General features: G+C 39.2%; 1 protein-coding gene across 1 annotated transcript in view; it reads right to left on the reverse strand.

Moving 5' to 3' along the window:
• Positions 1-17541, reverse strand: part of nos1 (nitric oxide synthase 1 (neuronal)) — a 47123-nt gene that overhangs the window by 19667 nt on the left and 9915 nt on the right. Inside the window, exons 4-14 of the mRNA XM_030737328.1 lie at positions 16526-16663; positions 8271-8416; positions 7850-8012; positions 7564-7655; positions 4628-4769; positions 4384-4523; positions 3228-3402; positions 2034-2135; positions 1492-1686; positions 1083-1168; positions 451-595 (exon numbers count right to left, since the gene is read on the reverse strand). Of these exons, the coding sequence (XP_030593188.1) occupies positions 451-595; positions 1083-1168; positions 1492-1686; positions 2034-2135; positions 3228-3402; positions 4384-4523; positions 4628-4769; positions 7564-7655; positions 7850-8012; positions 8271-8416; positions 16526-16663 (1524 nt within the window). The remainder of the gene's footprint in view (positions 1-450; positions 596-1082; positions 1169-1491; positions 1687-2033; positions 2136-3227; positions 3403-4383; positions 4524-4627; positions 4770-7563; positions 7656-7849; positions 8013-8270; positions 8417-16525; positions 16664-17541) is intronic.

A 17541-nucleotide genomic window follows, 5' to 3' on the forward strand; every position in this document is an offset into this window, starting at 1 on the left:
CACACATATTCATGCATGAATCTCCTTGTGCGATTGATCACACTCTGAAAACAGGAAGCGAAAATAAAGAGGAGAAGCACATAGTGAGGGGCATCTTTTTGCTTGTTTCTCTCTCTTTTTTGTATACAGATTTGCACAGCCGGGGGCACTGAAGGATTTTGTCTTAAAACTACTACCCCGATCTATGCTTCAGTGGTTTAATCTTCCTCCAACCTGCGGCACTTTACTGCATGAGACAAAAGGAAAATGTGACAAAAGACAGACTTTTTTTCTTCAAACCTTTTGTCATCTACACTCAGCTGGCGTCTGCTCGCCTTCATCAGCCAGAGAGTGGGGTTTGGGGCTGGCATGTCTTTTGGTTCCTTCTTTTTCAATTAGATATCAGTACGGCGATACATAAGCTAGTTCTCAACCTTTGGAAATGATGATGCAAGGTGGGAGCAAGGGTACCTTTGCGTCAAAGGCATGCTTGAAGATTTCACATAGAGTTTTGGCATAATCCTGTGACTTGCCCGTCTCTGTGGCAAACAGTATAGTGGCTTTAACCCTCTTGGCCATAGCTTGGCCCATCAGCTTGGCTGAAAACTTCACAGCCCTGCAGAGGTGAAGGGAAAGACGATAACAATGAGATGCATCAAAGACAAAGGCCAACTGAATTACACAAAGGAAAAAAGTTTCTTATTGAGCCTCTGAAACTAGTAATAGGTTGGTTCGCTGTAGCAGGCAGCCACGGATGGATGACAGTTGTGATTACCTAGCTTGTCATATCCTCCAGGCAATTATAATAATAGCAGAACACACGCACGAGTGCATGTATACACAGACAAAACACTGACAAAAGTCTGATTACTCCCTAAGGGGTTGATTGGATGGATTTCACTGCTGAGTACACCAGCATCTTTGTCACGTGTCTAACTTTTGTTTGCAAAGTGAATACTTGCTTAGCCTTAAATTAACAAATTATAAATCATTTGTGATCTTTGACATTTAGGGGTGCAATATAGCTTTGATCTCACAATGCAAAGATGAAAAAAAAAAAAAGGAAAACTAATCAGTGATTAAGTGAAACCAAACACACTTACTTGGCAAGCTTCTTGAATCCGATGGCTCTTTTCTTTGTGGGAGTCCCATTGACTCCCTTCCACACATGGGTATTCCATGGATCGGGCTTTTTTCATAGGAGAAAAGGATTGAGGTGATCATCAATTAAAGATATCTCATACAATGAGGTATAATCTGTGGTCATAATAAGTGATACTGTACACACTTTCGTTTAGCAAGCTTTTACAATGGCTACTCTTGATTGCCAACTTTAATTTTCTTTAATCACTTCCTTAATACAGTTTGGGCCCAACAAGTTTGTTAAACTAAATGCACATTTTTCATTATTGCCTTAATAAAACATGAAAATGGGGTAAAATGTGATGCTAAAAATCCCTACGAGTTAATGTTTTTGAATGCAAAAGCAGGAATGAATGCTATCTCCCTCACCTGGTACTCAAAGGAAGGGCTGAGGCGGTAGTTCAGCATTTCTTGGTGGAAAACCGGTGTGATACTTCCTGACATTGGAGGCACAATCCATACCCAGTCCCCAGGACAGCCGCCTCGCACCCGAAACTCGTTCTCCATGTGCTTCATGAAGGACTCTGTGGCTGAATGATGGTCTACTATGGTTACTTTGCATGTCTAAAAATAGAAAGCACAGATAATGGGTATGAATTATGTTACAACCAAATAAGTGTTTTATTATTATTCACGACTACGTTAAAGTGGACACAGTGCATGCTTACACTGGTCAAGAGCTACTATCAAACAAACAGCTACACAGGTTGTAGTAAACCAGAGTTTGAACATATATTAAGCTGGATTTTGATCACGTGTCTGCCGACTAATAAGCAAATACATTTTTTTATAAATTACAACTTAAGACACTTCAGAAGTCGCTGCTTTGAATCTGAGATGACTTTAGCTACTGTTGTTCCAAGGAGCTGCCTGCAAACTTTTAGAAGTATTCAAATCAGTGATTTTGATACCTGGTAGCTGTGAAGGACAGCAATATTGATCTCCACAAGTGCCTGATCTTTCCAAAGGGAGGATGTCTTCCTGGTGTCTAAGGCCATCTTGGTTGCCACCTCCTGTATAATACAGAAAAAAATTAGTCTGCATAGCTGAGACTGAAAATTTGAACATAAACTTCAGAATTTAATTTCTGCACACAATCGTTGTACAGAAGCAAATAGCCTTTGTCATCACTGCAAGCACAGACCAATCCAAAGCTGTGTCCTGATGAGCTCTTCATAACTGGACGACTCTGAATGCAATTTTCTTCACTTGTCAGAATAATATGATACATGCAAAAAGAGCAAAAAACTCTGGTCTCCCTGATTATATGTCATGTCACATATATATTTATACTGCATGCCCTAAAATAAAGTGAAGATCAGATTGTTAAATGTTACAGAACAGGTCACAATTCAATTTGCCCATTTAAATATGTATTTCATACTCATACATGCATTGTGCTTGGTGATGTAAGGCTTGGATGCAGCTGCTCATCCATGGAAACCCATTCCATGAAGCTCTCTACACACTGTTCCTGAGCTGATCTGAAGGCCACATGATATTTGGAGGTCTGTAGTGAATGACTCTGCAGAAAGTTGGTGACCTCTGTGCACTATGACCCTCAGCACCCACTGACCCCACTCTGTGAATTTACGAGGTCTTCCACTTTGTGGCTGAGTTGCTCTTGTTTCCAATCCCTTCCACTTTGTTATAATCCCACTAACAGCTAACTGTGAAATATTTAGCAGTGAGGAAATTTCATGACTGGACTTGTTGTACAGGTATCATCCTATCACGGTACCACGCTGGAATTCACTGAGCTGCTGAGAGCGACCCATTCTTTGACTGATGTTTGTAGAAGCAGTCTGCATGCCTGGGTGCTCAGTTTATACACCTGTGGCCGTGGAAGAGACTGGAACACCTGAACTCAATGATTTGGATGGTGAGTGGATACTTTTGGCAAATATGCAAAATATCAAAAGTAACACTGTTTGTTTGTTTTTTTGTATAAAAAGAATTTGCAACAAAAAATATAAGAAGAAGAACCACATTCTGATTGCATTATTTAGTACCACAATACTTCTCATGGCTTCAGTCAATCTGTGCCTCAAATTCTTTTCCCTCTTTCCAATGGAACATGACTCTAACTTGGCACAACATCGTACCTCCAGAATGTTGTAGCGTGAGCTGTCACAGAAGTCTCTCACACCAATCTCTGTGCCCATGTACCAGCCACTGAAGGGGCAGCCAGTGAACTCTAGACCGCCAATCTCCAGCAGCATGTTGGAAACCGCCGGGAGGCCATACCACTTCAGACCCAGGTCTTTAAACCACTCATACCTGAGTAGAGCAAACAGGGACATGATAGCTAAGGGCTGCTATTTCACATAATTCTGTTCATTATAATCCCTACTGAGGTCAGGATATTGTCCATTGCTTCATTTGTGATGTGTATAGTCTCTAAAATCCTCAAGGGCGTGGGTAATTACTCCTGAGACACATCATTTAAAAAGGGACTACAGCCAAAACAAGCATTAACACAAAGAAACCCACTTCTGTCAGATTTTTAGTGCTGGACAGAGCAAGCTGGACCTCAATCTACCTCCCACCACTCACTCCCTGCAATCTCTAGAGGGATTGATAACACTGCTCTCAGTGCATTATTTCCAGAGCTGGGTCTAATCTTGTGTAATGATGAGACACTGTTGGTGGTCCTGGCCTGTGCCAAGCTGCTGCCAGGGCTCAAGGCCAGCTGATGCAGGGTATGGAGCAAGAAATGCCAATTTTAGGGGAGTCTAACAGCGAGAACTGTGCAGCAAGGGATTCTGATATAATCTCTGAGAGCCTATTGCATATCTTTTTGAAGGTGTGAAAACTTGTGTAGCTGTAATATCCAATTTGTTGCTGTGACTGTACACATTACAGCACTGCAGCAGTCTAACACTTTAAATATCAGTGGCTTTTATGGCACGCGTACAGCGGCTATTGTTGAAAAAGTTTTCTTAAAAGTAAAAGAACACATAAGAATTAAAAAACAGGAGGAAAGTTGAAATTTCACTAACAAGCCCCATGGTTACCACAAAAGCTGGCATAGCAACAGATAAAGCATGGGTAGCAGTGTTTTCTTGGAATAATCAGCACAGTTGGATACTGACGATAACCCAATCATAGTTCTTGGCTTAAAAGCACCCTATTGTTTTAGAAGTATTGTTAAAAGATGTGTGAGTGGGTGGATGTCTCTTAATGCAGCCCCTTCTGTTCTTGTTTGTGCTAGATTCTGTATGTTTTTTTTGCATGTACAAGAGGAAAGACATAACTCACTTTGGGTGTGTGATTGGCACCTCAAGAATGAGGTCTTCAGGGATCTCAAACAGCTCAGGGTCATTTCCATTGGCTTGCAGCAGAAGGGGCAGAACATCAAAACGACCCTTTGGAGCTTTCCATCCAAGCTGCATGCAAATCTAATGACCAACAGCTACATGTCAGTTTAGAACAAATAGGATAATGAGAGAAAAACATTGCAGAGCTGCTTTACTGATTTAACAGCACAGCTCCTCATGTGTACCTCTGTGAATTCAACATTAGCAGGATCTCCCAGGATCCGTCCATCAGGCTGTTTGTAGCCTGCATAGCGGATCAGCTGACTGTTCCACACTCGAAAATCATGTTTGCCATCTGTCCTCTGAGGAAATATGGTGATAGCTGACCTGCAAATAACAAACAGAGAAGGATAATAAAAATATCAAATTAATGTGTAATGTAGATACAGTTTTTAAATTATTTTTATGCTTCTGTCCATACCGAGGCCAAGAAAAAAATGCAATAGATGGTGAAATATATGTATATTTGGAAATTTCTCAAGATTCCTAAAAGATATATATTAATCTACATGACAACATTTTTATTTCAATATGTCAAAGGGCTCACAGAAGTGCCAAAGCTTAGCTACCTTTGGTCCGTTCCACATCATAGAGTTATTTTAATACTGTGACCTGGTGCAAGTGTTAATACTGCTAAGCTGGTTGTAAGTCGCCTGGGAGGGAGAGTATTAAGCAGCTTGTGTCAGTCTGTGCCAGTTGTGTTAATAATCATCATCTGTAGGACATTAAGCCTTGTATTACAACCTGGTAAAACATCATAGTGAAGTCATATTCACTACTATCAGACTTTCAGATCTTTAGGAAATTGATTTCTCTTGTGCAACATATTTAATAACTGGTTTTACATGAAGTTTACATAACCAGGTAAAAAGAGAAATTAAAATGGTATACTCAAAATGCATAAATTATTGATAAGTAATTATTAATGTTATTAATGTCAAGTTGCCAGAGTTTCAAGATTGGAAATCTACAGCCTTTAGACTGTCAACTGTATTACTAACATAACTTATGGAGACAAAATATTATTATCAGACATATTACTGTCTCCCACTGACTGAAGTTTAGTGGCTCATTTGACTTCTTTTATTGGAATTTGTCTCACTGTTGCAAGAAGACAAGATAAATTTAAACATCACGAGTAAATTCATCAGCCCTAATTCTGTATTTCTGAGATTTTGCTTCCTCTGTCTTCCACCTGGTTTGTTCTGTTTTGTTTTGTTGGTTTGGATAATCATTTTAGCTCCAAAAAGATTTAAAACAAACGAACAAATGTATTTTCATTTGCAACTCATGACCCCCCTCTTTCTTCCGGCTTGTGCCAGGTGATAATTGGGGGCTTGTCCAGGATAGGAACCTGAGACCTCTTGAAGTATTGACTTTAACACTGGTACCCTTTGGTTGCCCTCTTTGTCTCATCAAAAGGCACAACTGTTAAATTCCCTCAAAAAAAGTCCATGTTTTAAGTTCAGTTCAGTTCAATTCAGTTTTATTTATATAGCGTCACAACAAACAGTCGTCTCAAGGTGCTTTTTATTGTAAGGTAGAAACCCTACAATAATTACAGAGAAAATTTCTATTGACTTTAATTCTATGCAGTATAGCACAACAAGGCTCAGGCTGGCATGTGTGCAAAGTTAACATAGTGAGGCTACATTTTAGATGGTAATGTTTTTCTCGGCTTTGACACAGATCAATTTGGCACTTGCACACCATGGGAAAATGATACATTTTAAAATGGTCACATGCTTTATAAAGTAATATTCACATTCTGTTTCAATAACAGCACATTTGTCAACATTCTACAACGGCACATTGTATAGAGGAGCTAACAGTTATAACTACTGACTTATAAGAAGCTAATAAATTCCTTACTAATGGGTAATAGACAGGTTTAGGCAAATAATAAAAAAAAATGGGTAGTAAAAACTAATTTTCTCTACTCATACTGAAAACATAAGCAAATGGTTTCCGACTGTGTACAATTTATACACCTTTTTCAGAGGTGCCTTAAGAGAAAGTAGTAGTGTGATATTCAACAACATGAAATGTCTTTTTGTTTGTTTGTAACCTATTTAAAAAAGGAAAATCTAATAACACTGACATATTTTTACATAATAATCTGTCAGGCAAGACAAATATTTACTGCACTGTGGAAACAACATAATTTTCCCATGAAATCCACCACTTGAAAACTCACTCTTAAGCTGGTGTTTGACAGCATGCTGTGACCTTTGCTTGTAATATATTTAAATTATAAGAAGCATCAAAATCAAATCTGTTTTGAAGCTGTTACTGATTTCCACCTGCCTTGCGAAAAACACGCACACTGTAATGTTTGTGTTGTTTTTTTATTCAGTAAAATGGGCTATTTTTATGTCTTGTGCAGTACCACTTTCAATTTAATACCATCTGTGTTAGGACACAGGGCGCTGCACAAGAGCATCGTGCCCAGTATTTTATAAACCCATTTTCAATTCTGTGTTTATTTAGAACTAAATTATCTAATTTATCATGTGCATTCCTCCAACTGATTTTAGGTCCCTCCTATGCTACTCTATCAAAAAATAACACTTTACTTATATTTCTGAATCTGTGGTTATTTACACTGAAGCCATCCAGCCAGAGAGTTTGGATGTTATATGGCTGGCTCTTTTCAACATGTATAATCGGAGCTCACTTCCATAGGCCAGGCTAAGTGTAGTAATGAGTCAGAAGTTATCCATCATCCAAGAAATAAATATGAGATGTCACATGTGATTAGGACTTGGCAGAAAGTAAGTGAGTGCTTTGCAGGTCTGACAAATGACTGCTTGTTAGTAAGGTCTGGCACCTTACCAACAGGGCAATGATTGGTGCTGAGATGCTGACAAATAGACAGACAGGCTGCAGATAGTGTCAGATACAGTGTTAAGAGAGCGAGAGAGCACATGCTGACAGATGGGACAGTGGGTCAAGTCAGGGTAGCCAGAGAAAGAGTGGGGTGATGGGAACGACACATGAGAGAGAGGGACAAGTGTAGTGGAAAGAATGCATGCTGAGTTGAACCAAATGAAAGAAAAGACAAAGGAAGATAAGACTTGGGAAAAGGAGCTGTGCACTGTGCACTGTGTGTGTGTTTCACCTCAGATTGCCTTTGTTGGTGGCATACTTGATGTGGTTACAAATGTAGTTGTACATTCCATGGGCTGTTGTGCAGTCTCTGGCATCAAAAACCTGAAAGGCAAAAATAAAAACAAGAAGTCCGAAGTGTTATGAGTGCCTGATAATATGCAAAAATCCAAACGTTTGCAGAGATGTATCCATTGAGATAAATGTCCATATTAATTGGTAAACTGAAACAAGAATCACATCAGCAGCACAAAGCTTAGACAACAGCATTGATGGATTTCGGGCATATTGAGTTCTACCTGTAATTTGGACCACTGAATCCTTCCCACACATCTGGCAGCATTTCTCCAGGCATGCTTGGCTCCATAAATCAGTTCAGTATCTTTCAGTTGATAAGTTCCTGAAGCTTCAATCTCCTTGGTCACCTCCTCCAGCCTGTCCACATGAGCCTTAGACCCATACCTGTTGGCAGGACAGGACACAATAAATAAAAAGCCACGTACATATCTGTTTCTTTTTCTTTTGGCCTCTAAACTCAGGGGTCACCACAGCAGATCATCTGTGTCTCACTCAGTCCTGTGTAGAATTATTCTAAATAGCACAACATCCTGCATCATAATTGCTATTAAATCTCTTATTTTATTGTGTTTAAAATAAAGTTCTTGTTGTTTCACCCTCTGAGACTTACTTTCCTCTCCAGCTTCCACATGGTTTACTTGCCTTTTGATAGAGGTGTAGTACTGGTCTATGAAGTCGGTGGCTAACGGAAGAAGCTCTTCTTTGCTTCTGACCTCATCGGGTTTGCGGATGTGCTGGTTGGGCACCATCACAGAGCCGATGCACACATTTTCAGTACAGATTGGCATCTGAAAAGAAAAATAACATGAACCGATTAGGAGGGATGAATCCTACTTTAAATTACTTGCCAACATACGAAGCATTGAGTGAGGTGAGAATAACAACCGGTACAATTTTCTAGTTTTATATATCAAGATAATTTACTTTACAGAAATGATTAACAAGAATCTAACAAGAGCTAATCTATTAAATCATTTTATTTGTGCGCTTAATGAGGTGATCATTTTGTTTTACTAAGAAAAATATTTCAGTAAGTTTCGAAATTACATCCACTGGCCCTAAAAGACTTTCAGATTTATTAACCAGGTTCATATTATCATTATCATTATCATGATCAAGTTCTACTTGATTTCTTCACCATTCCTGGACTCTTAATGCATAGAAAGATTGTAACTGTTACATTTCTTTCACAATATCACTCACACATGGCTGGCACGCATGTTAATGAATGAGTAAGTCGGTGAGTCATAGATTGGTATCGTTCCACTGAGACAGAATAAGGAATGAGGACAAAAAAAAAAGAAAACAAAAAACATGGAAACAGGCAGATGCAAGGAGAAAATTGCTCATAGCAACCTTGTTTGGTAACTTTAATGTGATTAAAGTTGAAGTCGGCTGTCACTTTGGTTTGCTGTCACCAGCTCAGAGAGAAAACGAATGAGTGAGCAAAAGCTCACAACAGAAATGATAGCACAGGCGTGCAGTTCAAGAGGAAATTTGACAGTGACCCTTGCAGTGCTAAAATTGGCTTGTTACACTGAACCACCCACTTACACTGTCCAAATACTCAGACATGCACTGAAAGTGTGCACCCCCCCTACACACACACACACACATATGTTGACCCTTCCAACTAACCTAAAATGCCACTCAACAAAAACAGGGGGAAAAAAATCTGTTTAATAAAACAAACAACATCACAGTAAATCAAGAAAAAGGAAAAATGTGAAAGGAAATGAAGTGAGAAACTCAGAGAGCTAAAAAAAAAAAAAAAAAGGAGGGGGCAGTTAAAAATGGAAGAATAATTAAAAAGAAGGATGAAGAAAACATAATTAACAACATGAAACCGACATGAGACTAAAAAACAAAAACGATGGTGATTAAAGTGAGGTGATGGATGCAGAAGGTAAGAGTGGAAGGAGAGCGTGGATCAGTAAAGCACCGAGTGTTAAAAATAAAACAAAGGAATCACTTGTGCTCCAGCACGTCCGCTTCTCATACTGCTTTGGGCATTCATGCCAGCCAGCTGTCCTTTTCGAGAAAGACGGATCATCCACGAATACGGCAGAGTCTGTGATATACAATAAATCTGAAAGTGCTATTACAGGCCATTCATTGGGATGCTTGTGACAGCCTGTCCGATAAGTCACCAAAGTAATTAGGCTGCTGTTTGCTGTTTACAAATGGCTGCAGTGTTTTGAAAGGTGAATGCTTAAACAGCACGGCTCACCTTGTGTTTGGTAGACTGGCTTACTAACTAGAGGAAGAAACTTTGGCTGCATGATAAAATGGGCAGCTGAGGAAAATGCATAACAAAAATACTTTATCATAGTCTTTGTGTGTAGCTGAGGCTTTTTTTGGTGTTTAATCAATCTTATCTTATTCACCCATTAGAGCCATCCTACTGCCTTGCTTTAGTTTCAGGCCCAATAGTCTAACAACACAAGTGAAGATAGTATGTTGCATTAGGTCTGCAACATAGTTTTTCTTTAGCAGTGATATTAGCTTCATGCAAAATTGAATCTCTGAAAGATATACATATGGTATGTCTCCATTTTGCCTCCATATTTTTATTCTTGGACTCTAGCACAGCTGCTTTGCATGCTTCACAGTTCAAAATAGTCTTTATTTCTCTTAGGCAGGACCTTGGTGCACCCTTCAGTAGGACTGTTTGATTATGGCAAAAACCACAGTAAAGATTACTTTGATAATTATTGAAATTTCATTTTTTTCTAAACAAACATGCATTTTTAAATTTAAAGTCATTCTTGGAAGGGCAACAAGTGGTCCGTGCCGACTCCCAGTCTCCACTGATGGATGCATGTGGTGGCAGATGGACAACAAGAGGCCCAGGAACAGATGGATTTGGCAATTTGGGACACCTAGATGGTATCCAGGCAGACAGAGATGGAGAACCAACATCTCAGCTGATTGTTATATAAAGCAGACAGTGTTGGAGACCCTTGGTGCTCTGGAAACAAAGGCAGCTTCAATTAATGAGCCTTGTGCTGGGTCATCTATTAAAATGGGTTTCCACTTTTGCTCCTTCAAGACAGATTTTGTTGACCAAAAACTCTCTTTACATCACTTGGATTGAGCTGAGCTTAATGAGTTAGTCTGTTTTTTTGAAAACATGCGAATGTGCAAAGTTGTAAAGGAAAGGGTGTGCTTCGCTTATAGTGCAAAATAAAACTTGAGAATTTTGTAGGACAAATGAATACAAAAAGTAAAGATTTTATCCATATTATCTTGTTTCAAAATCACTGGAAGCCAAAACTTTAACTGAAATTAAAATTGTATTAATTTGCCAGCCCTGCCATCATGCAGATGTCACACAGAGGGGATACGCAGAGAACGCTTTCTAAAGCCTAATATAATATAATATGAGCATCCAACATTGTAACCGTAAGCATATGACAGAAAATAAGGAAAAGAATAATAGGACATTAAAGACAACATGCACTGAATCTGGCTCCGGCTTTCTCAGTCTTCAAATGCCATTCTAAACAGTAAAGTACAGGATAGTCAGCACTTCTTGGTCTTCTTTGTTCTTCAAATACAAATAGTTTGAACAAAGAATTCTATCAAAGCTTTTTCTGTGTGTTTGTGCTTGTTATCCTGCTGTTATATGAATCATTCTCTATAAAGATGCAAAAATGGAGGGAGCACGGCTCTAAAGAATGGAGCGCTTCTTCTTGGCCAGGGTGCATTCATTTTGGTGCTGGTATCCAGCTGGGTTTGATACACTCTGAGCATTTCAAATTCTGTGTTTGTAATGAAGCAGATTTTCTGTCTCTCGAAGCACGTATTGAAATTCTGACACTGTGGTCAGTTTGGTCTGCCTGGTCATGCTTTAGAGACATCTGCTGCAGCTTCCACGGTGTTTTACAGTTCACTGCCCACTAGAAACACGTCAGCCACGATTAGGAAAGCATTAGGCATTAGGAAAGCCCACTTAGACACTTAATTCTGATGCAATATTCAGCATGATGCTACTACTTAGTAAAAAAATGTTCTGCTAGAAATGGAAGGCAAAGCCAAATTTATAAAATGTGCACAATGGCTTCAAACTGAATGGAACCTCTCTGGAGGCTCAAATCCACTGTATTATCAGCTGAAAGCATGGCTCAGTGTATATTTCACACAAGTGTAACGTCTGACGGTCTAATCATGTTTTCCTTCAAAAACAAAAAACATGTTATTACAGTTTTATAATTGTACTTTTTAGCTAAATTAGCGTTTCTAATGATTGTAATGTGGTCAAACATGTCCAGCTGGTAAGAAATGACTTCATCTGAGAAAAAACCATAACACTGATGTACACCTTTGAGCCCTCTGTAGATATATTTTTCATAAAATGTTCAAAATTGACTCTATTCGCATCTTTCTTTAATTTTTTTTTACTTGTGCTTTAATTGTAAGCAATGAATCTATTATTCTTATATTTATCAATAACTGATAGTCTTCTCCTCCCTACTGTTACATCTGGATATGACTTTGATAAAAAAAAACAAACAAAAAACACATACATGTGGTTGCATTTATATTCTGCAGCTGGCTTCTTGGTTTTAGCACGTAGGTATATTCGGTGCCATGAAAAAGCATTTCCACTCTTCCTGATTCCTTAGTTTTCTGAATATTTGTTCCGCTTAAATGTTTCAGATCTCCAGACTAATTTTAATATTAGACAAAGAGAATCCGAGTTAATATAAAGTGCAGTTTTTACATTATGATTTCATTTGTTAAGGAAAAAAGCTATTCAAACCTGCCTGCCCCTTTGTGAAAAAGTAATCGCCCCTAAAACTAATAGCTGGCAATATTCTATCATATCACTGTGGAGGAATTTTCGTTTTTGGATTTGAGTCCAGATTTGACTAATCCAGAACCCAATCCAGAATCTAAATTACTTCTTTCTTTGTTTTTGGAGCTATTCAGAAGCAGATTTGCTGGTGTGTTTCTGATCATTGTCCTGCTGCATGACTCAAGTGAGCTTGAGCTTCAGGGCACAAACTGATTCACTGAGTCATTCTCCTTCAGGATTTTCTGATAGAGAGCAAAATTCATAGTTCTATCAGTTATGGCTAGTTGTCCAGGTTCTGAAGCAGCAACGCAGCCTCAGACCATCACACTACCACCGCCATGTTTGACTGTTGCTATGATGTTCTTTGCATGAAACACTGTGCTAGTTTTATTCCAGATGTAACGAGATGCAAACCTTCCAAAAAGTTCAACATTCGCCTCGTCCAAGTCTCGGAAATCATCAGAATGTTTTCTGGCTAATGTGAGCTGAGCCTTTGTGTTCTTTTTGGTCAGCAGTGGTTTTTGTCTTGGAGCTCTCCCATGGATCCCATTTTTAACCAGGTCTCTTTCTTATTGTTGAAGTGAGGCCTGCGGTTCTTTAGATGTTGCTCGGGATTCTTTTGTGACCTCCTGCCAGACTCATCAATGCACTCTTGAAGTAATTTTGGCAGGCCAGCCACTCCTGGGATGGTTCACCACTATTTCAAGTGTTCTCCACTGGTGGATAATGGCTTTCACTGTGGTCCCAAATCTTTAGAAATGGCTTTATAATCCTTTCGAGTGATGTCAAAGACTTTGCTTCTCGTCTGTTTATCTAGATTGGGGCAAGATGTGTTGCTTTTTGAGATTTCTTTTAGCCTGCTTCACTTTGTCAGACAGGTTCTATTTAAGTGACTTCTTTATTCAGCAGGTCTGGCAGTTCAGGCCTCCGTGTGGCAGGGAAATTAAAAATGTGGTTAATCAGTTAAATTCCAGATTTAATGAGGAGGAGCAATTACTTTTTCACACAGGGCCAGGTAGATAAGCTGAGCAACAGAGGACCCAAAATTGAACCTTGAGGAACTCCAAAATTATTAATAACGATATGTGAAGTTTTATTATCCACTGATTAACTGTATCAAAAGCTTTCTCTAAATCAAGGTCCCGAACACGCCTCCTTCATCCTATTTAGTGTCAATAAGAAAATCAAAGCCAAATCACAATGGATGCAATGAGAAAGGTTCATCTCATCAGAGATCCATTTCTGTGTTAATTTTGATACTAATGGAAAGATAATTGCCAGTAATTACTAGCAGTCATGTGATCACCCAAATGAAACACAGGTGTAATTACTGCAGTTTCCCAAGCACTTGGAAACTCTCCATTATTGATAAAATAAATAAATAAAAATAATAATAAAAATGGAAACACTCCATTATTGATGGACCCAATTAACATGTTTTACAATGGGGGAATTAGTGCCTCATTATGAGTTTTGATAAATTCTATATCCAATCCATTTACAGCATTTGCCCTTGAACAATTAAGAGAATTTTGGAATTAATCACTTCTCTAAAAGTGATTAATTTTTTCTTATTTGCAAGAAGAGAAGAAGAAATAATTGTGATATTATTACAGAGCCACAAAGTCCACCTAGAGAGGCAGTCAGAGCAGATGGATGGAGCAACAAAACATAAGCAGCATTAACAGCACAGACCGTTGTGTTTCTTGTTTCCACCCAACAATCAGCATTGTTTCTTTTTTTTGATAATAAATTTCCTTCAGCAAATCCAAACCACAGGGACTTTCTAGCATTTACAGAGTAGCTGCTTTAATACATTTAATACACTATTACATGGCCTTCCTACAGTATTATTTGGCCCGTTCATGGTGTTGGCAAATTGATATAACTAATCACAATGAGAAAAGTAAAGAAATAATGGCGGTAGTATAAACTGAAGAAATAAAAATTTTGAGTGGGAAAAATTTGTCAATTTTTGCAGGTTCCCTGCAACGCTCTGGTCCTGCTCCACTACACAAATGTTATTTAGTCCAGTGTTGGATTTTTGCCAGGCAAAGAGATGGTGTCATAATATTTCTTGCATAATTCAAGTTTTGTGGCCATAAAGGCGATGCTATTGTTGTGAAATTCAAACGATATGATGCTTTTCCAAGATATTACACATGCATCAATGCTAGAAATGGTTCATATTAGCCCATTGCCAGGGGGTTGCTAAGCAACATGACAACATGACAATGTGGGCTATAAGCCCACATTGTCATGTTGTCCCTTCAGGGGCCTAAGATGTCCCTATGTGCCAAGTTTAGTTGCTCAGCTCCTGCTCATGTAGGAGGCGTTTGCAGACAGACAGGTATTTTGTGGCTCAGAGTGAAATTTCTGTAAAACTTCAGGACAGCTCAGTAATCATCTTTCTGACCTCACCATCACACCTGTGAAAATGTAATGTGAAATTACCTTTTTCCAGCGCCACACCTGGAAAACTACAGCCACGCTCGGTTGTACGTTGGATGCTAACTCCAATACATTGCATTGCGCTCGCTTCAACTATGGCTTTGTGAGTCAGTTATCATGCTGACGTTAGGCAGTAGCTCAAAGCAGAAAGCCCAAAAATAATTTTTGGTTCACTGTGCACAGCTTATGATGAGTATTAAAAGGCATGATTCGGGGTACAGCTTTTGATTTTATGAATCAAAATGCACGATATGATGTCATTCATCAGTAATATTCATTAAAGCAGCTGCAGATGGTTGATGAAGGGATGAATGGCTTGGTTTTCTTGACCTAGTCATGTTACTGATTAATGAATTTTGGACAAAAATACCCAGTAACATTACATATTTGATTTCCCCGCACTGCCTTCTGAAAATGCTGAGTCATCGAGTCATGACTATGTGAGTCACTATTTGACCATGTGAGCTGTCCCAATACGGTAGGCTGTGCCAGTGATATGTTGTTTTTCACTCTGAAGAATTAATTGTTTCATTACCTAACCCCCCCCCCCCCCCCCCCTTTCTGGCTAAATAGTAATAAGCTGAATCACCAACAGTTCTGACAGGATCCTACTAATGTATGAATAGTTATTGAGAAGTGGAGAAAAGGCACGCCACGCCGTGCTATTCTTCTCCTATCTACTTGACTTGCAGATTATGTGTTGGTAAGTCTGCAGGCTAAATGCACGTTCAGTCAACCAAGACACTGTATTTGATATTCATCTGTGCCTTCAAGATGACCGTTTAAGTCACAGGCATCAGTCAACTTTGTCAGCTTACAGTATGAAAGCTGTGCCCGGACCCTAATACAAAGACTGACAGAGAGGACTGATTTATGCTGCACCTGTAAATCCAATTTGTGATATGTCAACAAATGCTAAATCACAACTATTGCCCAAAATGACACAAAAGCATTAGCCTATATATTTAAAGAATGTTGACATACACTCTTTGGAAACTTGTTAACATTTTGCCGTATTTTTTGTTGTTGTTATTATTATTAATGAACACGACAACAAAAACTGCAGTTCACTGAGAAGCAATTCAATATGACAGCAATTCCCTCTTTGTTGAACTGAGGTCCTTTCTGAGGTTGAAGCATTTGGCTTTATGAGACAAAACTGCATCAAGAAATCCCTTAAATAGATTTCCAGTTTTTCCAGCATAAACACTTTTATGTTTTAGCTGCTTTTTCTTCTCTTTTGCTTATGTGATGTTTTAGGCTGTTGGTCCAAAAGGACAAACAAGCTGAATTTTTGAGAAGATGTGATTTAGAGAAATTGTACTGCATGCATTATTACTTGCAGGTCTCAACGCTCAAAAACCATAATTCTGTTATTTATTTATGGGGTTTTTCCTTCATTGCAGGGCTGGATTAAGCAGAATTGCCTCGCATTACAGTTGCATCATACAGCTGTTTCTTTAATTCTGATCCTTTTTCTTTCAGTAAAGGGTTTTAGTACCTGAAGAAACAATAGCACCGCACAGCCGATTATACAGCATCTTGAATCGTGACATCCAAATCTTTGTCATCGTTGCCAGGATGGTTCTCGGTGACAAATACAGATGCTACACCAGACGAGACACCAGAAGTTTCAAATTCTTACCTTGCTGGAGCTGTGGTGGAGTGTGTCACTGTAGACAGTGCCAGTCTCCCAGTTCTTAATCTTTATAAAGCGGGGGCATTTGGAAGGGCTGCCGTTCTGTAGTGACTTAATGGGGGAGGTCCTGCCCTCAGTTGGAGACTGTAAAGAGCACACAGACATTCACACATGAATCATCACTTTAGGCCCTTCTACTTTAACTGGCTAATGTGTTCTGGCCTCTGTGATACTTTTGGTGAAAACTGGATAGGTTGTTTTTAACTGGGAGTCACACTGAAGCGAGCTGAAAAGCGACGCAGACCTCCCACTGGCAGGAAATGGATTTGAGTGCACAAATCTGGACATTGACAGGAGAGCTCTTGGTAAGAATAGCATGAGAAATATCTGAAAGCATTTGAACTGGCCTTCTCTGTCAACCCCAGCCCTTTGTTCTCAGGGGAAATTGATTTGTGATTGTGCTTTTGCCTCACTCACACGGGCTTATGCACAGAAACCATCTGCATTCTTTCTTCCCTCCATTTTTCTCCGGGATAAAGGCATTCAGCATTTAACAGCAGGTTGATGGCAAGCTAACTCTGGGTGCACAGGGTTTTCCAGTACTGTAGCTATTGACAGATGAATGGTTGCAATTTAACCCCAAAGCCAACTGCAAGAGCTCTTAGAGAAGGCAGCAAATGATTGCCAAAGATCAGAGTAATCAATTGCACACCTTGGAAGCTCTTTCATCATCTTCTACAGCATTGTTAGTCAAACAGTGGTGCAGCTTTTGAAATACTCGCTTGCATGCTTGCTGGGGCGATGAATACCGACAGTGTTGCACTAGCGGCGTCTTACTGTCATTTGATGTCCTCTCAAACTGTAGAAAAGAACAAGGAATTTGAATGAATTGAATCTGATTTTACACACACAGAGTGTGTTTAATGCTTCAACAGCAATAACCCCTGCTGAGCAGCTCAGATATGACGTGATTATCACAGAGTTTGTGGACAAGATGAAAGATCATTGTACCATAAAGAGAA

Source organism: Archocentrus centrarchus, chromosome 9, assembly GCF_007364275.1.
Source record: "Archocentrus centrarchus isolate MPI-CPG fArcCen1 chromosome 9, fArcCen1, whole genome shotgun sequence".
NCBI classification, from domain to species: domain Eukaryota; kingdom Metazoa; phylum Chordata; class Actinopteri; order Cichliformes; family Cichlidae; genus Archocentrus; species Archocentrus centrarchus.